This window comes from Hippoglossus stenolepis, chromosome 14, assembly GCF_022539355.2.
Source record: "Hippoglossus stenolepis isolate QCI-W04-F060 chromosome 14, HSTE1.2, whole genome shotgun sequence".
In the NCBI taxonomy this organism is placed as follows: domain Eukaryota; kingdom Metazoa; phylum Chordata; class Actinopteri; order Pleuronectiformes; family Pleuronectidae; genus Hippoglossus; species Hippoglossus stenolepis.
The window spans coordinates 10732886-10757647 of record NC_061496.1 but is presented as its reverse complement, the minus strand read 5'-3'; the positions used below and the strand labels follow the sequence as shown (position 1 = coordinate 10757647).

The 24762-nt window shown below is 41.2% G+C and overlaps 1 protein-coding gene across 2 annotated transcripts; it reads left to right on the top strand.

The window, feature by feature from the left end:
- The first annotated feature begins 105 nt into the window (after positions 1 to 105).
- Positions 106 to 24685, top strand: LOC118121364 (lisH domain-containing protein ARMC9). 2 transcript variants are annotated; one of them, XM_047343188.1, is made up of 26 exons: positions 106 to 334; positions 1105 to 1194; positions 1774 to 1899; positions 2273 to 2443; positions 2798 to 2953; positions 3059 to 3151; positions 4542 to 4563; positions 5224 to 5381; positions 5664 to 5762; positions 6881 to 6916; positions 9113 to 9147; positions 9238 to 9349; positions 10109 to 10201; positions 12009 to 12099; positions 12951 to 13074; positions 13602 to 13741; positions 14713 to 14789; positions 15067 to 15141; positions 15472 to 15562; positions 15734 to 15786; positions 16685 to 16783; positions 17362 to 17477; positions 18620 to 18789; positions 19276 to 19381; positions 21277 to 21434; positions 23666 to 24685. In XM_047343188.1, exons 2-26 carry the CDS (start codon positions 1120 to 1122, stop codon positions 23686 to 23688), a joined length of 2499 nt encoding a protein of 832 aa, XP_047199144.1. In that variant the 5' UTR covers positions 106 to 334; positions 1105 to 1119; the 3' UTR covers positions 23689 to 24685. The 2 variants fall into 2 exon arrangements, with proteins under 2 accessions (XP_047199144.1, XP_047199145.1); XM_047343189.1 differs by lacking the exon at positions 6881 to 6916.
- The last annotated feature ends 77 nt before the right edge of the window (positions 24686 to 24762 follow it).

Below are 24762 nucleotides of genomic sequence, written 5' to 3'. Positions count from 1 at the left end.
GGTAACCTTGGTGACAATGTACTTGAAATTACTGGTTAGCCAGGAAAGTATAAATAACAGTTCCCCAAACACCCAAACACTTGTTGCAACAGTGGCAGATGCCAAACAGTGTGGCATCAAAGACAGCTGCCTTCAACCAGTGCGGCATCTAAGGCCTTTACGGCCAGTGGCAGTTTCTGTTGACACCGGAAGTGCCTCCACGAGCTACCGCTGCCACGAATCGAGCTTGTCCTCACTGAGCCTGTAAACCTGGACGAAAATGGAGTGTGTGTGTCTCAGTTAGGAATTAACGCGATGTAAGTCTTTATGAAGAAGTTATAGACGAGCGACAGAGGTGAGGATGATATTTCTATATAATGTTAACGGTAAGGTATCTATGTGATTAGCTTGTACGCATGTAGCTACTAGCTCGCTGTGTCCCCTCAGGTCGGTGTTATTACTGGAGTTGACTGTTCGAGAGGATGTGGACATCCAAAGAGACGCTCACCGGAGGCACAGATGCAGCAGCTGTGTTTTCTGTGAGCGTCCTGCAGAGCCTGCGGGGGGACAGGACAGCACATGGCCCCTGTTAGCAGTCAAGTTAGAGAGAGTGGAGCACACAATGGGCTTGATCACAAATTGGACTGTGCAACTTCTCACCTCTGTCAACCGGTGAACCCTCAAAACCATGAGCCCTGTAGCTCCTGTCCACACCGAAACTCTCTGGTTACTCCTGCAGTAACTGTGATTTTATTTTTTTGCACATCTTATATTCATCTTTATTTATTTTAGTCATGTTCCTAACTTTACCTTTTCAAACAACTACTTCAATTGTGCATGCTTGTCTCTTTTGTCGTCTTTTGTATTTAGTCTTTTGTTCTTCGTTCTATGTGCATTGCCCTTGACATGCTGATGTAACACAATAATTCCACAATTTGACATCAATAAAGTACATCCATCTATCCATCTATCCATCTATCCATCTATCTATCCATCTATCTATCTATCCACTCTATCTATCTATCTATCTATCAAAGCACTTTTGTTTAAACTAATCATTAGACTTTGTGTTTCACATACTAAAACTACACAACACACGTGACATTTCGAGTCTGTGTTTTTAAGGTTTTGAGCTGTCACATGAGTTCACGGGAGGCAGCCAAGATGGGGGACCTCTTGGCAACTGAAACAGATCTTCTTGGGATGATTAAGGAGGTAAATAAAATCTAATAGTATTAATACACCAGGAGTAATGCATAGACCAGAGTGAGCATCAACAGACATAAAATTCCACAAGATGCACACATTTTCCTCAAAGGTTCAGTGTGTAGACTTTAGTGACATCTAGTGGAGAAGTTTCATGTTGCAGCTGAATACCCCTAACCTCACCCTCCCCTTCCAAACAGGACAGAGAACCTGTGGTAGACTTCAGTCGTCGTAAAAACTCAAAAGGTGTTTAGTTTGTCCTACTGTAAAAAACATGGGTGCCTTCGTAGAGAGGACCCGCTCCCGATGTAAATATAAAGTATTTAAATATAAAGGGCCTGTTCTAGGGTAAAGAAAACAACAACTTGTACAATTCAGAGGATCACACACCAGTGAAAACATCACTAGGATTATTTTATATTCAATTTCTGCCAATAGATCCCTTTCACCTAAATCTTACGCACTGGACCTTTACGCAGGATATAGAGATTGTTTCATTTGTAAGATTTGAAACAGCGATCCATTCCGCACTGGTTAAGGTGGAGTTAATGCAACTTGGGCTTGTTATGTGTCTTTTTTTATTTCTAGTACCTTAAGTTTGAGGAATTTGAAGAGACTATTCAAAGTTTCGACAAGGACTGCAAAAGCAAAGGAAAGCTCATCTCCCAGCCTCAAGGAAGCACTCAAAGAGACTCAAAGATTCGGGCCATTCAGGTAAATGATTCAATTCTCAGAACCTGTTGTTTCCTCTGGTTGGTCGATTATTTGTGGAGGTGACACTTGGAGCAGGAAGGTTGTGAAAATTGGTCCCCAAACTGCTAATTATTAACATGCAGGAAATGAAACTGAAATATTATACTATGTTTTTAATCAGTTTTACGAAACTCAGCAGCTAATTATTTTTAGTAATTTTACGTCTTATCGCTAAATATTGGGCTTTTTTTTTTTGTCTTCAATTCTTATTGTGTCATTTGTATATCAAATAATAACAAAACAAAGCAACATTTTCTAGCTGATGGATGACATCTTTCCAGCTTTGTTGTTTTCTCCCTCAACCCATTCCTTTTCTTGACTGTGGCTTTTCTAGAAAGACCTTCTTTGCTCTTTTGATGATGGAGATCAACAAGTGTTCTTCGCACTGTGGATTGAGAACATTCCCTCTGAGGTAAAAGACACAGATGCTGATGCCCTGAGGCTGGAGTTCTACCTGAACATCCATTTCTCCATCTACCCTCTGAGGACGCACCCTCTTCAACATGTATGTAAATCCAATCCTTTTGTCGAAATGATCTTATAACAAGTTTAAATTATTTTGGATTAGATTATCTGCAGACATAATCTAACTGCCCTGGAGCTACATGTGTAGTATTTCACCCTGTCCACTAAGCTGTGCTGCAGGCTTCTCTGTATGTTCTATCTAATGTTGTTGCACTAGTAAGTAATGAGCTGTACCGCTGTGATATGCCTTTCATTGTGTAGTCAGCAGCTTCCTTGCTTTTTGTTGGTTGCAGAGAAAGTGAGATAATCATACCTGAAGAGAAGCATTACTGAAATATTTTGTTGGGCAAAATAAGATAAACCCATTAACTTGATTTCCTAAATCTGTCTCCAGGACAGAGCCGAGTTTGAGAAGAGGATTTCCCTCCTCAGAAAGTACCTGGAGACTCGAGGAGCAGCGCTGAGTCAGGCCGCAGAGTTTCTGCCTTACTATGCCTTGCCCTACGTTCCCAACCCCACCGCCCACCCCTCCTTCAAATATCTTTTCCATGTGAGCAGTTGATTATTAAACATTATCCAGTTAGTTATTGACAATTAGTTTTCACATTTGCAACATTACTGCTCAGTGAATGATCCTAACTGCATTTGTGTTCAGGATTCCTGGATACCACAGTTGAAGGATAAGCTGGAGCAATTTCTGACGGCGACACTGAAGCCGACCATCATCCCAAGGTTGCTGGATTTATATGTATCCTTTATCATGGAACACTGACAAGTCACTGCTGAGAAAATCATCCGAGTGGGTGACTTTATATTTAGGTTTCTAGACAAAGTAACACCATCATTTTGCTTCAGTGTCTTTGCGGCTTACAGTGACTTGATATGAATTGCAGTCACGTAAATGTAACAGTGTCAAAACCTCTCTTCATTACTAATGACTTAAACTTTCACCACAGCTTAATAGTTAGTTAAAGAAAAAATTCCAGTTAATGAGGCACTCAATTCAACTTCTGACACGGTCATTGATTTGGTTCCTTGGCAGTGGTGTCCTGCTAAATCGCCAGTTTCGTAACTCCCCGGAACACCTGACAGCCCTCACAGAGGTGGCTTACAAAGCAGCACAACATTAAGTCAAAGTTGTATTGACTCTTCAAAAGGACAAAAAAAGGTCTTTAAAATAATAAATCAGCTGGTGGGGATAAACACAACCGAACCTAGAGGGGAATAACTCAGGGATTTAACACAGGCCAAGAACAGAGTGTTTTCCATCCCTTCTCACGGCTGAAATCTCAAATAAACAGCCTTTCTGTAGGTGACAAAAGAATTCATTCAAATTCACTGTTGCTGATCTGGTTGTAGTATCCTGCACTCAAATCCTGCCTGATTTGCAGTTATAAATGGCTATATCTGAGCATGGCAGGACCTAATCTGGCACTCACTCACCCTAACCCCTTCACAGTAGAAGGGCAAGAACTGTTGCTTTTACTGGGCACTCATCAGATCAAACTTCCTCCTGGCACATTTCTGGCAGACAATTAAAGCATAAATCACATCACAGCCATCATTTTAAGAACTGATACCAACAAAAATCGGACTAGTTTGTACATATATAAAGAGTGAGGTTATTTAACATAATCCTTCAATGTGCAAACTCTTCGACGGGCAGCACTTTTGGCAGCTGGTAAATTCTTGCACAGGAAATGAACTGTGGGTGAAGTGGGTGCACGCGGATGATTGAAATGCATGTGAGGAATCAACTCAGTCGTAACCTGGCTGCATACATGCACGCTGAATGACGGCTGTGTTTGCCTTGGGAGTTTTGTCTGTGGGATGTTATAAGAAATAGAACAAGCCTTCCCTCTAAAACAAACAAGTAGTATCCTATATCAACACTTGTATCTCTTCAATATTTGAGTGATATTACCGTAATTCTAAACGAATTGTTTCCGTGACGAAGTGTCAAACAGGACGTATCATATACCGTCTTTGTCTTACGTCAATCCTATTCTTGACTTACACAGGTTCATTGTACATGTGTAGCTCTTGATGGGAGAGGTGAGGAAAGATACACATTAGAAATGTTTGACTAATGTTCAGTTGAGTTTTAATGTGTATTCTTTAACATCACCATGCATAAGGAGGGCGGAAAGAGTACAAAAGGTAAATATCCATCTCAATTTTTCATTTTGCAGTGTATTGCAAATACTATATCTGATCCTCCACCATGTTGAACTTGAGAGACACCAAAAGCAGACTGCCTATACAACAAACATTATTAATTGAGTCAATGATTTCTTGAGGAAGAGCCGTAACTGTTGCCTTTCATTTCACTCTCTAATCCATATTCTGGAAAGGAACAAAAGTGCTCACCTCTCTGAAATCTGAACACCACACATAACATTTATAGATTAATATTCCAGGGTAAAGAGAACTCTCCCTACCCAAAAAGACTGTGGGTACTGCAGAGTCATTTGACCTGGGAATGAATGTCGATTGAATCCATTCCATTGCAGACAAAAGCCGGATGTCAGGGGGAGTCATTGGGTTTTTTGATCCGGTGGAAAAGGCGCTCTAGTTGATTTATATAATGCACAGTTCCAATTATTTATTTTGGTAATTGATTGAAACTGTGATTAAAGATTAAAGAAGATTTGTCCTCAAGATAAATTCTGTCAGTTTTATAGTTGGTTGCAGACAAAGTGGATAAACGTTGATAATTACTCTGACACTTTTTGCTGCACAAAGACATATCACTTGAATGTATTTTATTTCTGTGTTTGTTTTTTCTGCAATCTGTTGTCTCCCTGTGTGTTTGTGAAGAGACCATGCAGCAGTTACAGCTCCAGCTCATTGAATCAGACCGGCGCATCGCCAGCTGTGTGCGGAAGTTCAACAAGATGCAGTCCGACTACCGCAACCTGGTTGGAATCACTGCTGAGCTGGTCGACTCTTTGGTGGCCACCGTCAGCGGAAAATTGGTAGTTCAGCTCGACTGTGGGCCAACAAACACACATTCTAACACACGAGCCACAGACACACACTAATGAGCAAATGAATGGCATACACACGCAAACACTAGACAGACACTTTAGTTAGGCTTTTTCTCATATATGCACTGCGCATACATACATGTTTGTAGTTTACATGACAACTGTTTTTACACACATTATGTATTTACATGACACGTGTGTTATAAAAAAACAAGCTTGCGCTTCCTTCCTCTTCCCACAAAGCTCAAGGGGCACTCTGTGTGTTTGCAGATCTCCCCCGAGTACTTGCAGAGTGTGTGTGTTCGTCTGCTCAACAACCAGATGAGGCAGAGCGTGGTGCAGAGCACGGACTTCACCAGACCCGGCACTGTGAGTGAGCGCATACAGCCTCTGTTTTCCCTCCTTCTCCCTCACACCTCACTGGTAGAAACCAAACAATGTCAATAAAAATGGGCGACGAGACTCTCCACCTCCTCCAGAAAACAAGCCAAATTATCTTGGATATGAATGCAGCCTTTTCTGATGATCACATCAGATTCTGCACAGTAGCCATCAGGGGATGGAGCAGTGTGTTGATGTCCCGCCAATGCTTGCTGTCGACCAAACGACATTAGCTGTCAAGCATGATATTTCACCCTGTTAAATTTAAAACCAATCTTACTGTAAATATGAACACACAAATATAAAATGACAGAAACCGTCTTTGAGAAAAATATTTTGACATGTCCTTTCCACCAACTGAGAGCAGGCATGGTTTATGACCTGTCTGTCTTTATCTACTGTCTATGGGTAGAACTAGGCCCCCAAGGTGGAACGGTTTCATCACATTCTTACAGGAGCAGTTAAAGCTGCTCCCAGGGGCCGTACGTCACAGATACTTAAGTTGTGTTTGAAGAGGAATTTCAAAAGATGTTTTTAAAAGGAGTTGTCTCGCTGTCATAAAGTTTCCCTTTGCCCTCTGTACATTGTGCTGCTGTGTAGTAATCCCACCACGTAGTAATCCTGCAGTTTAATTCCTGGAAGAAGACGACTGGATCCTGGTTTAGTTGGAGGACCTGCTGCAAAATTTTAAAGACGCAAATCTGAACAATTCCAAACACAAGTCTTTTGAAGTTCGACCATTTTTAAAATGTTACTTTAATTCTAATGGTTAGAATGAAAATGAACCTTTTGGTCGATTTGCAATCCGAAGCCATCTGGTGGAGCAGCAATATTTAAAGTAAACAGTAATATAGCCAATGAAAAAATAGCATATTTCCGTTGCTGTTTTTCAATACTGTTAAAACTGTGGCTGATATGACACAGATGCACAAAAAGCGGACCCCCAATTGAAACCAAACTTTCCACTCTGACACCTCACCAATCACACGTCCTGTCAGTGGCCGTCATCGTGCTGTTGAACTCTGGCTTGTGAAATTCTCTCTGTTTTGAACTGAACATCTTCTTTCTGTGTGTTTGTGCGTGTGTGATGCTTTTTGTCCACAAAGGGATATTACTCTATGAGTCCCTATGATGATGGCTATGTAAGTTTCATATGTTTTCATCTTTACTCCCTGTCATCGCTCGGGTCCCCACCTCTTGTCCTGCTTGTGCCCCGAAGTGTCTCCTCCACCTCCTCCTCTCCTCGTCTTCATGTCTGCCTCCCTCATCCTGTACTTATACATTTCTTTGCCTGCCTTTCTAGTCAGTCTATATCCCTCACCATCTTCCTCTGGTCCTTACTACATATGCTGACCTTGTTTAACGGGATGTATGCCTTTTGTTGTAAAAATGACAGCTGTTGTCGAATCACCAGTTAAGCCGTCACTTTAACAAGGTGCCTCGTCATTACATTCACTTGTTACCAAAGGTCATTGTTAAGTCACCTTATCGGCGACCAGTCGTCCTTTTTAAGCCAAATGTTCTCAGGTTCAGTTTTCTCCCCTGACTGTTTGTTTAAAGGTTCAGTTTTTGTGAGAACTTAGAAACTGTTACAGAACCACAAGGGCCAACACAAGGTGAAGCCACTTCTCTCACGCTCAGGTTGACAGACAGGGTGGATTAAATTACATTCATTTGAAAAGACAAAAATAACACTGTGGTGTGGTGTGGTGGTTTATATCAGGCACTTGGGTTCAACATATGATAATGTTAATTGGTATATGACTGATTTATGGTCCTTGTCCTGTCTACTAACATGGAGGAGGAGGTGCGGCCACCAGCCACCAGGTGGGGATTTTAGACGCTTGGGCTCTAATATTAATTTTGATAACTGTCCTGAAAGTGTTATATGAGAACAAAAAGAGCTTTTGCAAACACAATTTATTAGTTGATATTAATTAGCTCTTGATTGCTGAGAGACAGTTGGACACATTGAATGAACATTTCTGGGAACCTGAATATAATGTGTCCCAGTTGTAGCTGAGAGGTGAGTCATTACCACATTTATTCTCCAATAGGCAAGCCACCGTTCCTCTTATCGCAACATAAAACCATAACTGGCCATAATTGTCAGATTCTATTATGAAGTGTCACAAATCTTTTTTGGCACTCATGCTAGAGTTTCAGGCTGAAGGGAATAAAGCTGCATGAGAGCAGGGAGCTGAGCCGCCTACTTAGACAATTACACTAACAATAGGTGGCCTTCCGTTGTCCCCGTGGTCATAAAGGAGTAAATAGTGAGAAGACATGCTTAAGAGCTAAGCAGGGTAAAGTCACTTCTTGTGTAAATCGTGCATTGTCAGAGAATTCAGGTCAAGCCTTTGCTTTGTGTCAGTGGCTGAAATCTGAGATGTGACCTTAAAAATCAATGTTTTACCCAAAACTTTTCAAATCCTCCTGAAATTGAACTGATTTAGGTTGTACATTTAAGTGCTTTTCTTGTTTAAAAAAGCACAGATAAAAGAGAATAATTCTATTTCTGCACTATGTATCTGTGAAAAACTTAATTTGGAGACCATTCTGCTGCAGTGTCAGATATTCCAGGGAAACTCATACCTTTTGTCCCCAGGCATTCTTCAGGGCAGCTACATTTTTTTGTAGAGGAAAGAATCCTTGTTTCAGTGTTCTCCTCCACTTCCATATTACCTTTTGCACAGCAAAGAAAAAGTGTGTCTAGACCACCCGAGACCTCAAAAGACATAGATCGCTCCCCTGACCTTTCACTGCTTCAGGTTGGACTTCAGGCCTCAAAATTCCTCTTTCAATCCTAAAAAACAGTGGTGGTTGGTCGTCTTTCACAGGCACACACACACAAACCCCCCACCACAATAATATACTCGCCAGCGTTTAGTTTTTTCCTGAAATAACTACATACAGCTTTGCAGTACAAGTGAACTGAGGTGTTACAAAAGAAGGGATCACTGTTTTCCACTAACCCGTCCTCTGTGGCAGTTCTTATCTATCAAGTTATCACCTTCTTGTCACTGATTGCATGGGCGATGTTGCCAAACAGTACAACACTGTGTGCCTGGGGATTCAGCATGTACCAAGAGCATGAACGCATGAAAAAAAAAACTAAACACAAATGACTTATTTAGACAGAAGCTAACTTCATTGTTTTACATGGAAAACACAACTGGGTGAGTCGAGCTACCAAAGGGACGTCATAATATAACATGGGTTTTCTTTCCCATTTTTTTTAAAGTTCAAAAGTCGTAAATGTAGTTTGAAATAATGAAATACTACAATACATCCTGCTCCTCATTGTCCTTTTCCTCCATTTTCCCCTCTACCCGCAGGCCTCCTCAATGCTCCGAGCATCCATCGCTCCACAGTAAGTGTTCAAATTGATGGGCTTTTGTTCTGTATCCAGTTTCTTGACAAAACATGAATGACATGTCTTTCATTTTTCATGAATGTCCAGGAGATCCAAGGAGGGGCAGATATTCCCCTCTCTTGACTACGAGAAGCTGAAGAAAGACCTGGTTGAAGGTGCAGACAGACTCCAGTCTCTGCTGCTTCAGGCGCTGCGCTGGGTGAGGATTCAGAATCCTATTTGTCGTACTGCATGTGTCACACATTCACAGTCTTTTATCTGTAATATCTTCAACCTCTGCTCCTGGTCAAACACTGATGGACGAATGTGGTATGTGTCAGGGAAGAACCCATTAAATCTTTGTGCAGACCTGAATCAGGGGGTGGATCCAGGAACTTTTTTCCTCACTTTTTTAGGGTGTTTTAACATTTTCAAAGTTTCCTAGGGAATAATAAATGTCTCTTAATGGAAAACATTGGCCATGTTTAGTGGACTGACATCTCTGAGTGTGGGAAATTTGGTGCAACGTGATTGAATTGAAAGCCCAAAGTTATTCAGGATGGATTTAAAAAATGTCTTTCAACATGTTTGGGGAGGGGTCCTCTGCAGTTAGCGTGACAGGATCAGAATCTGCTTTATTGGCCAAGTATGTAAACACACAAGCAATTTGACTCCAGTTAAACAAATGTAATTCTAGTATCTGAAATCCTAGCAAGCAAAGACTCAGGGAAGACTTAATGAATCATCCTTGGTCTTTCAAGATAAACAGTATATTATCCACTGAACTACAGGTAGTAACACAAACGCTAGTGGGTTACAGCAGGTGTAGGTGTGATTTTGTCCTACTATTTTCAAAGGTAGTTTCCTTAGAGCATTGTGGGGAGAAGAATAGAATAAGTTAAGGAGAGTAGAGGCACATTCACAGTCAGTTTGCGAGTCCAGACTTGATTGTTGAGTCGGTTTCTCACGTTTTTTTCAGAGGCTGACTCGCTCGCTACATAATGAACAGAGAGAATCCGTGCTTCAGGCCTATATCAGCAATGATCTGCTGGAATGCTACAGCACTAAAAAGGTGGGACCTAAAGCTTTTAATCTAATGACATTGTGTGGTGTTTTTCATATTCTGTATAGTCGTGTATGTTTTTTGTGTCTAATGTATACAAATCTATTTCTTTAGCACATTTCTCCTAAATGACTTTGGATCTAAGATAAAAGTTTTCTTGCTATTTAGATGTTTCCTTCACATCTCCAGGCCCAAACTATATTTCATAACAACTATTATACAACAACAAACTATATTTATGTAGCACTTTCTTAACATGTTACAAAGTGACAGAAAACAGAGAAAATAATGGAAACAGCTATTAAAACAGAAGAAAGATATTCTGGTCATAAAACAGAGGGGAATAAAATGAAGTTACATACAAGAACAAAAATTATTTAAAAAAAGGTTTTAAAAAGAGATTTAAAACAAGTTAAGGATGTTGCCTGTCTGATCTCAACAGGTGAACTGTTCCATAGTTAGGGTGCAACCATCAGAGCCAAAGTAAAAAAATAACTTCTCGTCCACCGACCACATTGTCTAATTAATCCCATGACTCTAATTTCATGCTGATCTGATCTGGTGAATTGGCACATTTTCTTGGTGCACACCACGACACGCCACAACGTGTGGGTGACGAGCAAACTGCATATAGCATCTCAGATATCACCCACAGCCTTCTGGGATACTGTACAAGTGATACTGTATTTTATTACTTTAAACTCTGATGTATACGATTGAAAATAACTTAAGAAGGAAGAATGGTATAAACTTGTAAAAACACCGACCAGTGGCTGTTGTGTGATCGTTGTGATCATCCACCACAGATGGCAAGATCAAGCTCTTTCTAATTCTTTACAAAAATCTGTAAAATGTATATTTACTAGAAAATAAAATGTATTTGCTGAAAATGATTGTTAAGAGCACTGAACTCATAGGACATGAAATTGCTTTGACAGTAGTTTACCACCATGTACAAATATTTGATATTACAACAATCAATCGTTTGATTACATTTCTCAAACCAGTGTTTGCACAGATTTACAGGCTGTGACTTTCCTAGTTGATGTTTTGACAACCAGTTTAGCAAAATATGATTGATTTAAGAATCTAATGAAAACATTTTCGTTATCTTATTGGAGATTTAAGTAAAATGTTCCCAGCCACAGATTGAGTCGCATTCTTGAGCAAATTGTCTATTTTACTTTAAAAAAAAGGCCAGAATACAAAACATAATATAAAAATGTTCACCCTCTCAAAAGGTTTTAAGAATCACTTAGAATCTCACGTTCTTCTTCTTCTTACACACTTTATTGTTTTTTCCCTTTCACGTTCCCCTCACCTAGCCTTTAGCCCCGGGGCCTTGTGTTCAAGATAATCCCTTTAACACAGAGTAACTGATCCTCACCTCACACATGGTTTTTTTTGCCTATGTCCCTGCCACGGTGCTCCAAGCCACCTAGAATCGTTTACTGCAGAGAGACACAATAACAGTGTTCGAGTGTCACTGTCTTGTAATCAAATCACAACCGACCACACAACTTATGTAGAAATAGTTCTATGTGATCACAGCTTTGCATTAGCTTTAGTAATTTTCCGCTTTCCAAATGTCCCTCCATCTGTCATCTGTCTGCTATAATGTCCTTATGTGGAAAAAAATAGATACATAAACAGATACGTAAATCACTTTAATAAACCTGCTGAGATACAAAGGAGGAGTGGTTGGCATTTGGCAGAAGTTGTGACATTATTGTTCTTCAATATATGAATAAATTGTTACTATGTCTGTAAACTTTGGGCCTCACCTTAAACTACCCCACATTCTGTGTCTCCATAGAAAACCGTGGTCCATTTATTGAGGTCAAAGAACGAGATTGTCCGGCAATACATGGCTCGTCTCATCAATGCATTCGCCTCCCTAGCAGAGGGTAAGTGCTCCGCTGCCATTACATTTGGTTAAGCATCATTTTTTCTTTTGTAAGATAAGTCGGTGTCTGAAATGGATGCATTGGAAGATGTATAGATTCTTGGTCTGACCTGGCCGACCTGGCTTTTATCTCAAAGCCATTAATGATTCTCTGCAACACAATTTCAGTAGCTGATGAGGAAATCTTGTAAAGAGACAATGTTGTAAAGACAAGTATCATTTGTGTTGAGACATAACTTTAGACATAACAGCCAGCAGTTAACATTTACTGTCAACAACAAGGACAAGTTGAAGTGGTTGCTCAGGAAACATGTGAAACTGCTAAATTATGGACTCCTTAGAGCTATATTCCTTCTCAGTAACTAATGGAGGTTGAAATGGTAGAAATATCTGCTTTTGGTTTTGTTAAGGTGATAATTCTAGTGTGTTGTCGAGAGTGCAACCGATTTATCATTCGGGCAATAAAGATCGGCCGATATGAGCCTTACACAGACATCGGTATAATGTGCATTCATATTTTTCTTAATTCAAGTTCGACATATTTGGTTGTATTTGTAGTTATTTATGATAAGTTTATAGTTTAACTGAGAAATATCAAGCATCAGCTACATGTCTTTGTCACGAGGGTTTTAATAATGTCTTCTTAACAATTTTTTATATGTTTACCAGCATCAGATATATTTTACTCCCTAATATTGGAACCCAAAATTACCAACAACTTTTCAGTGTTGAGTCATGCTGTTTATTTATATATATATATGTGTGTTTTAATTTTATATTGTCTACTGAAGCATTACAATAAACTAGTCCTTGTCTTACCTTTGGATTATAATGTCATTTTGATGTTTACAGGTCGGGTTTACCTCTCCCAAATCCCCACTCTTCTGAAACTTCTGACAGAGATTTTCAAGCAGGAGGAGAAAGACTCCCTAGTGAGAGAGATCGTGCTCATTGCCCTGGAGAAACTCACCCTCAGGTATGTATTGCAGTTCCTTACATGGTAACCAGTCATCACCTCATCTCAGTCTAAGGTCAAATTTTAAACTTAACCAGTGAGGAGGAAGTCTTAATGAGAAGTTGACATAATTTGAATTTATTTCACTTCGGGTCAATTGAAATCCTCTTTTAATTGAATTGCATGTTTGGACACTTCATAGAGCAAAGAGAAAGTGGCTTTTCCTCCTCAAAATGGTAATTTCGAATTATTTTGACTTGTAGTTTGACAAGAGTCATAATAAACCTACAGTAACATGCCATTAGGAACCTTACAGTGTTATCTTAAAATCAAATACTTTTAAAATCTATAATGTTAAATTTAAACAGCAAAATGTGTTCATTTAATACTTCGTCTCTCAAAATGAGATGAGACAGAAAATCACACATTTAAAACTATTAACCTAAATTCTTGTTCTGTTAAGGAACACGTATATCTTTGTTTTAATTCATTTTACGAATATAGGAGAAGATGGTGAATATCCCTTGTGCATAATCATGTCTTTGTAGGAGGAGCCTGCAGATGGCCATGATTGCAGACAATCTAATTGGCTGGCTGGTGGATGAGCTGCAGGACCCAGACTGCCTGAATGACGTTAACCTGGAGTTCAGTGCAGCTCTGCTTATGAACCTGTGTCTGCACACGAAAGGTGAGGACGAGACTCCAAACCCTACTGAGAAGTCCTCCCCCAGCACTGTATCTTATATAACATTGATCTAAATTATAAACGGTTTAGTTTCATTCACTTTTAACAGTAGCTCCATTTTGGGTAATGCACACAAGGTGAGATGCAGGCCAATTAAAGGGGTAGTTAATTATTTGGGGACTGTTGCTTGCGTCTGAGTATTTTCCAGAAATACTCAAAAATTAGATATAACATGTTCATTTGCGAGATTTAGAGATGCTGGAAATTTTGTATAGCCTTTTGACAGAGCCAGACTCCTGTTTCCCTTTGTTTCCAGTCGATAGGCTATGGTAAGCTAAGCTTATCAACTTCTGGCTGTAGCCTAATATTTACAATGCCTATCGGTATCACCAGAAAGAGTAAATATGTGTACAATTGGCACAACCTTAATCCAACATACTATTCTTTATACAGTATTTGGATGGCAATGCAGTACTATATCCAAGGTTTCATGAAATGCGTTTTAATAGGCCATTATGTCACATAAATCAATTTGATGTCTTTCAAAGCACCATAATAGTCTCTCTATCTAACTTTGATCCTTGTCTCTGTTGCCCTGGGGTCTGCTTTCTATAAAATACACAGTGAGATAGTGAAACATTTCATGTTTGAGTGGTTTTACTATTTTTACGCACAGAAAGAAAAAACTACTTGGCTGGAGGGATTCATTAATTATTAATCCGAGTGAAAGGAGATCATAACTTAAATCAGATTTTATTGGACAAGCAGGAAAGACTTCTGGGTGGTTAAATTGAATCGTGTGTGTGTGTGTGTGTGTGTGTGTGTGTGTGTGTGTGTGTGTGTGTGTGTGTGTGTGTGTGTGTGTGTGTGTGTGTGTGTGTGTGTGTGTGTGTGTGTGTGTGTGTGTGTGTGTGTGTGTGTGTGTGTGTGTGTGTGTGTGTGTGTGTGTGTGTGTGTTATGGCTGTTTGTACAGGAAAAAAGAAGTGTGCAGAGAACGCCAAGCATGTGCTGAAGGTTCTAACTGACCTCCTCGGACATGAGAACCAAAGGGTGATGCACACATGTCTCATTGTTTGCACAGATGTGGTACAACCACCATGTACACAACAGGCACACACATTCACAGAGGGTGTAAAACATGGATACAACAAACACAAGCCTAAAAACACATTTGCATACACATATTGAGACAACAACAGAATTAATGTTTCTACAGGATTCACAGAATACACACAAAAACATAAATTGTTTTACCGGTAGCATTGTTGAATGCATATGTCTGTACCACTCTAGACCATAAAGATAGATGTCACTTTGCCTTCCTCAGATTCAACAATATGTGAACGGAGCCCTGTACAGCATCCTGTCCATTCCCTCTTTGAGACAGGCAGCCAGAGAGATGGTGAGATAGCACAGAAACAGACGCAGTTTGTGTTTGGCTCCACGTTTGTCTTCCCTCATGTCATCACACAGCCGGTGTTTGGAGGGGAAACAACAGGTGTTCACAGTCATGAGATACAGTCACCGTACCCTGACACTGCTGGGTTTTTACTCGTGATCAATCAAAATGAACTCACTTGCCTGGTTTTACAATGATCACGTTTGCCCACAGCTCAATGTAATCAGAGTGTGTATTCTCTGAACATTCAGTCACTGATCTTGAATTTGGAAGCTAAGTAGAAAACCAGCCCTTGCATTTTGTCTTTGTGACGCGTTTCCCTCACGTGAGCAGAGTGTCGAGGAGATTCTTCGCTGCTACAGCAAAGGGGAGAACCCAGTCCTAAACAGACAGATTGAATTCATCATCAAACAACTGAACTCAGGTGAGTGAGGTCTATTCTTATATATAAATAAATATATATTTTATTAATATATTATGTATTATAATTTACACTATATGTGCCTTTTGGAATTGTATTGCTATGAGAGGCAGTGAATGAAAATGACTGTTTTGGGGAATTCTACTGACTGGTCTCTGGCTATGTTCCAACCAGCTGAGGAAGAGGGGCCAGAATCAGACGACGAAGAGGAAGAGGACGAAAATGATGTAAGTCCACCTCTCAACCCATTACACACTGATAAGCTGGTGCTTTACACCATCATAGCGAAAGTCCATTATTATGTTATTCAGCAGAACCATAGGAATATGTTTCCACTGAAAAATCAAAAGATTGAGGAAGAGAGAAAAAGACGGTGAGAGGAATCGCGACAATAAGAGAACACCTCGTATTTTGACACCTTTCCCAAACCTGTAGATGGCAATCTCAGCATGACACAGATATTGGGTGTCACCCACCTGTGTGTGTGTGTGTGTGTGTGTGTGTGTGTGTGTGTGTGTGTGTGTGTGTGTGTGTGTGTGTGTGTGTGTGTGTGTGTGTGTGTGTGTGTGTGTGTGTGTGTGTGTGTGTGTGTGTGTGTGTGTCAGTCAGTGTTGGGGGTGATGATCCTGGCAGGTTAGGTGAGAATGTGGGTTATCAAGATAAGGTACATGGTAGTAAGTTACAGAAATGGCTCTAATGGGTCCCAGTGGTATAGACCACAATGTTCTCTTGTTGGTACCTTGAGTCGGTGCCAAGCATTGTTTGTGTTTAAACAGCTTTGTAGACTCACATCAATGTTATTGAGAACAAGTTAATTTGAACCATTGTGGAGTAACCTTGTTGGTCAAAGCACCTCAGGGGCTGTAACGTTTTGGTGTTTAACAATAGGTGGCTTCTCATGAAAGATTTAGAAACAAGCCAGAGGCCATTGTGTTGGCTGGGCTGATTCCCGTATTAGATTATATACTGTCAACAAATCTAGATATAAAAAAAATCTGAATAATTGACACTGCTCAAATTAAGATGTCTTTTAAGACCTTTATGTTTCATATGTTCCCGAAAAACACTGTATGTCCTCCACAAATCACATCATTTTAACTGCTTCATTATTTTATCCTGTGACAGGAAGATATATTGGAGACCTATTGCGACATAGAGGAAGTTCTCCAACCGCAGCCCAGGGAACTGTCTGGAGAGAGTCTGCTCACCACCGAGTACCTGGGAGTAAGTTATTATATATATTCATATACAGTATGTGTTTATATGCACTGTATGTAAAACTCAACTAAAGATGTCAATGGTAGCTACGCACAGATAATGTTGAACCCTCAATTAACATCAGTAACTCACAACAGTTTCTGACTAAAGGCCGACGGTCTGCTGACAAACCCACTGCACAATACTTATTGTTAGAGTTTGGATATTGTGTCTGCTACACAATTCCTGCTTGTACATCAGACAAGGGGAACTGAAAGGGTTTGTACTGTTCATATCACTGTGCTGCTAAATACTAGCGTGGACGATATCATCAGCATATAAAATGTCTTATATCTTATATCAACGTGAGGATGTGAGGAATATGTGAACTAGACCATTTCATTTTCTTAAGGAAAGAATAATACTTTGCATGTTCTATTACACCTGAGGATTGTGGGTAGTGCAGTACTTCTCCTTGACATCATAAATAAAACATATAAACTACTTGTGTCCAGCGCATGACATAGTGCTTTCTCACATCATGATACCGCAGGGTCAAACCTGCGTTGCTGCTACGTTACTAATCCTGTGTTCGTTATGTGTAGATCATGACCAACATGGCCAAAGTGAAGAGGAAGTCCATCCCTATGACGCAGCCAAGTGCTGACGAACCACTACAGCGCCCAGTCACACCAAGTTCTCATCGTAATGTCAACGCAGCGTAAGTTAAACACACACACAGTTCAAGTCAGGCTGCATCCACTCTAATGCTGCAGACCTTGTTGTATTTGTTAACAGCTGTTGTGCAGTTCAATTCTGTATTTCACAATGATACAACTGCTTACATGTGTAAGAAATGAGCTATTATTTGAGTAAATGCTTACAACGGCACACGCATGCCTTCCTGTTCACATCGCCACGTGCAGGCCCAGTGGTCGCGTGATAGCAATCTCAGGCGTGTTAGTGTGGAAAGGGATTCAAATGATGCGGAGCTAAAACGTCTGTGTAGACAGAGATCGTGTTAGTTTGAAAAACACAAAAACATAGTAGTGTGGATTTAGCTGTAGTCTTTACTCCCAAGCTGACATGTTTAGCATCTGTAGGTGTTAGAGAGGTGATAGAGACAGGAAGTGTATGGATAATGTTTGACTTCTGGCTTCAAGTTAATTATACATATTATATTTGACCACACAACTCTATATTTATGAAGAAACCAGAGAGTGGCCTCGTTTTTCGCGAGGCTTTATCGGCTTCCAACAGCAACAAATAGATCGTGATCGTTCTGCCTTTTGTTCGGCCACATGGATAATAAAGTTAAACTAGTGCAGTAGGTCACAGCAAGAAAGGGTTCAAATACGTTTTGGCATTGATTGACCACAAAGCCTGATGGAATTGTTCGGGTGAAGGACCGAGTCAGCAGGACGAGACAGGAACTGGGATTGCTTTGTCGTGAAAGGCAGATCATTGTCAATACAAACTGTAAGTGTAGACAGCACGGATAAAAGAGAGCGTATTATTTTAGCGTAATGGATATGACAGCAATGAGGGATCAGTGTCCTACACATGACCTCGCCCACGAGATAAGACATCAACTCACAGCAGGTAATTGATACACTGGTTTTATAACCTGCTGGCAATATTTATCTTTATTGATTTTTATATTTAAAACATTGAGCCGATAACATACTTCATGATTTCGCAAGATTTTGCACAAAAAGTGCAGCATCGCAGCACCACAATCCTAAATTACGGAAGTTAATCATGCTAAGATATTGCGCAAATTGAGCCGAGTTATTGCACAGGGAAAATGAAAGATCTTACAGGACCTGAGTCATGTTGTTTGTGTTTGTGTGTCATGTGTAGTGACTATCGAGCAGGTAGTCCGTGGTGTGGGGTCAGCAGGGACAGCGAAAACCCTCTGAGTCGACAGAAGAGCGAGGAAGGAAGCCTTGTACCCTCCAGATTCAACTCCAGACCTCCTACGCGCTCCGGCAGTCGCCCCAGCACTTCTGACTCCCTACGTCACAGCATCGGTGGGTAGATGTGGCTCTGTCTTTGCATCGTGTCCTTCCTCATTTGGTTTTGAACATTTCAAAGGAGCCGGATTTCAAAGTGAGGTTAAATAATGCAGCTATGACCATGTCTAAAAGTTGTGGCTGTTCATCAGATGTTCTCAGTCAGCTATCTCGTACTTCCTACATCGTGCAGTTAAAATCAGCGGCCTACCGTGTTTACTTTCCCTTCCACCTGTTGCTCTTTATTTAGTTTGTATTGGATTTATTTGATGAAATGCCAAGTGTAGGGAAACTTCCTCAGAGAGCACAAGGGATAAGGACTCAGCAAAATGGCTTTCCATAAAAACAAACGTCAGCGTGGCATCAAGTTTTTCGCTGATGTGTGAGCTGCTGTTTTGAGCTTTGGTTAAATTTGAGGTCCAACCGATTTGGTATCAATCCAAAATGAGTGTGATGATGTTCTAATGTTTCCCCCCTCTCACTTGCAAAAACGCAAACCCTCAGACTCGCAGTGTGGCCGGCTGTCCCAGGACTCAGAGCTGGACGGACCGTACGAAGGACAGGCCACTAAAGGACGCTCCCAGGAGGAACCCAATGGAGACTTTTCCAGGTAAAGTGACACACAAACGTTAACTGAACACACATGCATAGTGAGACTGTTTGTGTGGTAATGGCTGAAACAGTCTCGATGTGCTCTGCAAGAAGCTACGTTTGATTATAATGTCTTAGAATAGTTTGACACTGTCGTCCAATGGTTTCCCAACACAGAAGTTGGAAACTGAGGCCTCCTGCTTCACTGTTCAGAAAACACCCACAACTTTGACTGTTAAGAGCAAGAAACATTGTCATTGGCCGTCGTAACGGACATCAGCTCAGCGACTGATGCAAATAAAAACAAACAACCTATCTCAGCCGAGGCTCCCGTAAAAAAAACCCTGAGATGTGTGTGTTAGTGTGTGTGTTTGTGTTTGTGTGTGTGTGTGTGTGTGTGTGTGTGTGTGTGTGTGTGTGTGTGTGTGTGTGTGTGTGTGTGTGTGTGTGTGTGTGTGTGTGTGTGTGTGTGTGTGTGTGTGTGTGTGTGTGTGTGTGTGTGTGTGTGTGTGTGTGTGTGTGTATGGAGACTTGGCGAGAGTGTTGTTTGACACCGATCGGTGACTCAGCACTGCCAAGCTGCCCTGTGAGGCTGTGACATGCGTTTAAACGAGGACCCACAAAGAGACCTATTCAGCAGAACCTACCCCTGTTTCTCCTCTCCTTAAAATCCCTGGAGAACTTGACTACTGAATCCCACCCAGCAGTAATGAGTCCCAGGAAACCACTTCAGTTGTCCCCCACCCCCTTCCCCCAGGAACGTAAAACACCTCTACAATACAGCCTTGCTGAGTCCGACTCCAGTCGCCTCATTTCACCCCAGTTTGGAGACGGAGATTTGTATAGTGGGAAGACAGGGATTTCAGGATAGTCATTGATGTTTAGGGGAATAGAATCTTGGCAACACAGCGAGTTGGCAATGATTGAAGGGGCAGATGTCTGTCGGCCTTTTGTTTTGAGGTTAATGAACATATTTTGTTCTTTTCTAGCACATTCACTTCCACAAAGTAACACGTTGGGTGTCCAGGCTGGTTTCCATCCAGACGTCACATTTAGAAACTGGAGTCTTGTCACCATGTTGCTCTTGCGGTGGCTGAGTTTATGAGAAGGAATTGATTGGTTGAAAGCGATGTTTACCTCCACCGAGGAGGTTTTGTTGCACCTTAGTAAATCTTTTACTTAATCTTTTATCGTTTTGATCTCCGCCAAGGAGGTTATGTGTTCAACCATGTCTGTTCCCTTGTTGGTTGGTATTTAAGCAAGATTACACAGATGGATTACCACTAAATAACCAACTACCACCAACTTGGTGGAAGGATGGGCATCATTACGAGATGGGCCTTTTTGCAATTTCTCCGGGAATAATTCTGGACCTTGATGAAAAACATGTTTGGTATATTTAGGGTCCAAATCGCTGCAGCTTGATTGAATTGAAGGGGACTATCGGGCCTCGGTGGAGGTCTGCGCTCTAATGTTGGCCATTCTAGTTCAGAAATACATACATGCTGCCTCTCAACATTTAAACATTTTATTTGTACTTCAGTATATTTGAAAACATAAACACATCATGTGAATTTACAATATTATAGAAATGCAACACATAATAAGTCTGCACCTTTAGAATGTGGATGATGTGGATGACTCTGCTAGTAGCTGCCCCTACTTGGTATTACAGGGCCATCGATATCATAGTCTGGCTCTGGGGCTATTGACTGAAACAAGAGAAACTGATTGTGTCAAGTGTCAAAAGCAAGAAGCATGTGCAAGATCTGTGTTGTACCCAGGGCATCCACGACCTCTGTGCTGTGACACCGTCTGTGGAATAAGATCTGCAGAAATGTGAGCTGTAAACGTTATGAAGCCTAAATCATCATTTATTTCCTCTCTATCTTACTCTTCTTTGTCTGTCAACAGTACGAATTTTATCACTGGGTTTACAAGCAGGCACGAAATTGCCCGGTCAAGCACGGAGGGCGGCCTGAACGGCGTTCAACGGCACCCAGACCTGGCCCCTCAGTTTTCCCAGCCAGGAACCGCCAGCTCAGCGGAAGGAGGCGGACCGCACAGTGGAAGTAAGTGAGGCTGCCTGCGTTGGTGAATATCGGCTCCAGTTGGTTTCTGTGTCTGACGCTCACACTGAAAAATAACTTTGGAAGTTTTTTGCAGAAAATCAAGTTAGCTAACTCCCAGTTGTAATTCAAGATGAGCTAAGCAGAGAAGACATGAGAAGGTTTTCTGTAACTGCCCATCAGTCCCCTGTCACATTTTAAAGCATGAAACTTGAACTCGTCCACCATCAGGTAGATAATGTGAAGGGAATATGTCTCCCACCTATTTTACATCCCTGTAATATCCTAATTGTCCTGCTTCATCACAAACCTGTTCCACCAGAACAGTTCACTGCAGTTCTGAATTCAAAAGCAGATTCCTCAATAGAACTGACAGAGGATAAATGATCACAGATCCCTTCAGTTTCTGCCCTCCTCATTGCTTTGACTTTCTCCTTTACAATCCCAGAAGAATATGATACATGCAGCATGATGAGTCACAGAAATGGAGCAGAGGCAGACTGTAGATGCAGGAATGGACATTTTTATGTTGCGTGAGCAGATACGTTGATAGTTTAGGCCGCAGGACTTTGTCAGACGTCTATGAATCCTGATGGCTCTAAGAAGACCAGGAAAAGTTTAAGCTATAGATATTTGTGGTGGTTATATTCATTCGAGGTTAGAAAAAGTATCAAGTAAGTGAATGAGAATTCATTTTTAGTCTGCTAAAATCCATTCAAGACACGTGGCAATTTCAACCATCACTCAATGCTTGCATTTAACAAAAAAAATCATCTTTTACAAAATATAAAAAGCTAATTGTTAGAGTCAGCCCAACATGACCGTGTCTCACATTTATCTGCTGTCAGCTTCACATCCTAGACACAGAAGTTGAGTCACTGCAGGGAGGACTGCCTGGTCGGTTGCTCTGGTGCTCTTAGTCGGGTGATAACATCTCCCGATGCTCTCATGCGTCTGAATTGAATTTGATGAGCGATTACCTCCGGCTCTTACGCTGGCTGCTCTTACCAGAAAGCCTGTAATAGTGGCTAATGGTCACTCCGAGCCACCACATCCTCGTCCTGTGTGCGTTGTACTCTTGAGGTCTGGCAAGTGTCAGGCATCTATTGACTCAGAGGGAAGTCACTTAATTGTTGCCCCGCTCAAAGGGGCAATAAGTATTGTTTGTTGTACCGTGGTACAACAAACAAAATCAAACTCACTTTTACTGTGAGCTTCCAAAGCTTTTGTTGGCACGCACCTGTATTTGTTTTTCCTTCGGCTGCATACTATGGGCTCTAACTATGGCCGAGATATAACTTGAAACTGTAAATCAGCCTTTTTTAACCTGTAAAATGAATGTGCATGAGAAATGGAAGTCTCTACATGTGTGGAAAAGAGTTGTTTTTGTTTAAGTCTCTGTGTAACCACAGCACTGATGTAATTAGTTTAAGTAAACATGATTTTACAAGCTCAAAAATCTTTTTAAATGCACTTGAATGCAGCCTCTGCCGACTGTCAGGCGTCATAATGCGTAATATTTGTTGCTCGGCGGCGTCTCGCTGCAGAGAGGAAACATCTACACGCGGAGGCAAGATCCCCTCGAGGCCCGTGTTTGGCGAGAGCGCGTCTGCTGTGACTGACAGAGACGCTCCTTTTCACCGAGGAGAGATAGAGGAGGCGTTTGTGTAGCTGACGGGGGGCCACCCACGCAGCCAGCACAAACAAGGAGGGGAACTGCTGCTGCCCTGTCGTGTAGAGAGGATGGAAAGAGAAAGAGGATGACAACACTGAGCTCACGTGACGACAGCCCGGTGTTGTTTGGAGGTTTAGAAGGTGGAGGAAGTGCGGCAGGATCTTTGAGCACCGTCCCTCTGCTCCTGAGTGATAAATGTGATGAGGAAACCAGATTTTTCTTTTTCCTCAGATAAGTAGGGACGCTTAGAAACAAATTGGAATCAAACCTCCAGGGCACGATTATGATGTTCGGCAGCTAAACATTTAAAATCGAAACAGTTTGCGTATTCATAGATTCTTTTAAGGGCTTTTAACAAAGCAATTGAATTTTGATGTGGAAAAAAACATCGCATACGCAAATAATGATTCCAAGATGTGTTTCCTTTTAGATGCCTTAAAACATATGAGAAAGAAATTATCTTTTTACTGAATTTGTTGAAATCTTGACTCTCCTGTACCTTCTCCTCTCCTTTAATCCCCCCCACATCCCTCCCTCCCCCGCCTCGCTCTTCCTCCAGGCAGCCAGTCAAACAGGAGGTGAAGAGGGAGCTGTCACCGGGGAGTAGCGCTATCTCCCCACGAGCATCGGGCTTCCTGTAACACCATACCCCCAGGTTGCGATCAGGGTCAGAGCTACAGAGATGTTCGAGGATCGGCAGCGAGGGTGGAGAAGGAGGAGGAGAAGGAGGAGGAGGGGCTGGAACAATGTGAAGGATTGTGGCTCTGCATTTTCCTCCTCCCTCGTCTTTAGCGCAGACTTCCTTCTGTAACATGATATGCAGCCGGGCAATAATCACAACCCCCAGCCGTGCAGCACTGTTCACCTTGTAGCCCGAGCTAACCTCCCAGTCTCTCCACTCCCTCGTCCAGGCGGTAGTTGTCACACCTAAATATTGCCACCGATGGATAACTCCAACCCAATAATGTCACTTGACTTAATCAGAGTTTGGTTTTTGGATGTTTCTAACGACTTTAGGATGTTTCAAAATCTTTCTATGACTTTCAAAAAGTTGAATTATTTAAGAACAGCCACAGCTGTTTTCTTTGAATCGATTGTACACCTATGGGGGAAAAAAACACCTCATTTGTAAATGTCTCATCTTGATTCTACAAATTTATAATCATCTGAATTTCCATCATGTTCTGTATGAATTGACTGTGATGAAAACATATCCATCCACTTGTATAGATAAATGCGTCGGCTTTACTTCATCTGTAAAACACATCATATCAGGGTAGCTCTTGTTTAATTTATGCTCCAGAAATGTTTACAGAACGAGATCAGGTCCTCACATATCTTGTCAGGCTAGTGCATATTTTAAATGATAATAGAAACGGCTTGTTATTGTTGATATACAGAAAACTACCATCTATACAACATCTGACAAAAAAACTGAAATAATGTAAATGTCCTAAATCCAGTTTTGCAGGTGTCTTGATGTATATTTATGTTAACTACTATATGTCTTTGTGCATTTGCATTGAAAGAAAATTATTTTGATATGTTGTCGGTGGTTTTAAATAAATGTGTCATGTCACCTCAGTTCAGATGTGTAATCTATATGCATTACATGTGCTCAGTAACTTGTGTAGAAGCAGCTGTCTGGCAGCTTCC

What these genes read in the sequence shown, in the direction of transcription:
- LOC118121364 (XM_047343188.1), top strand. Translation starts at nt 1,120, where the DNA reads ATGAGTTCACGGGAGGCAGCCAAGATGGGGGACCTCTTGGCAACTGAA. An exon ending in CATCAAACAACTGAACTCAG is followed by an intron (nt 15,563 to 15,733) that starts GTGAGTGAGGTC and finishes TGTTCCAACCAG; the next exon opens with CTGAGGAAGAGGGGCCAGAA. An exon ending in TCACCACCGAGTACCTGGGA is followed by an intron (nt 16,784 to 17,361) that starts GTAAGTTATTAT and finishes CGTTATGTGTAG; the next exon opens with ATCATGACCAACATGGCCAA.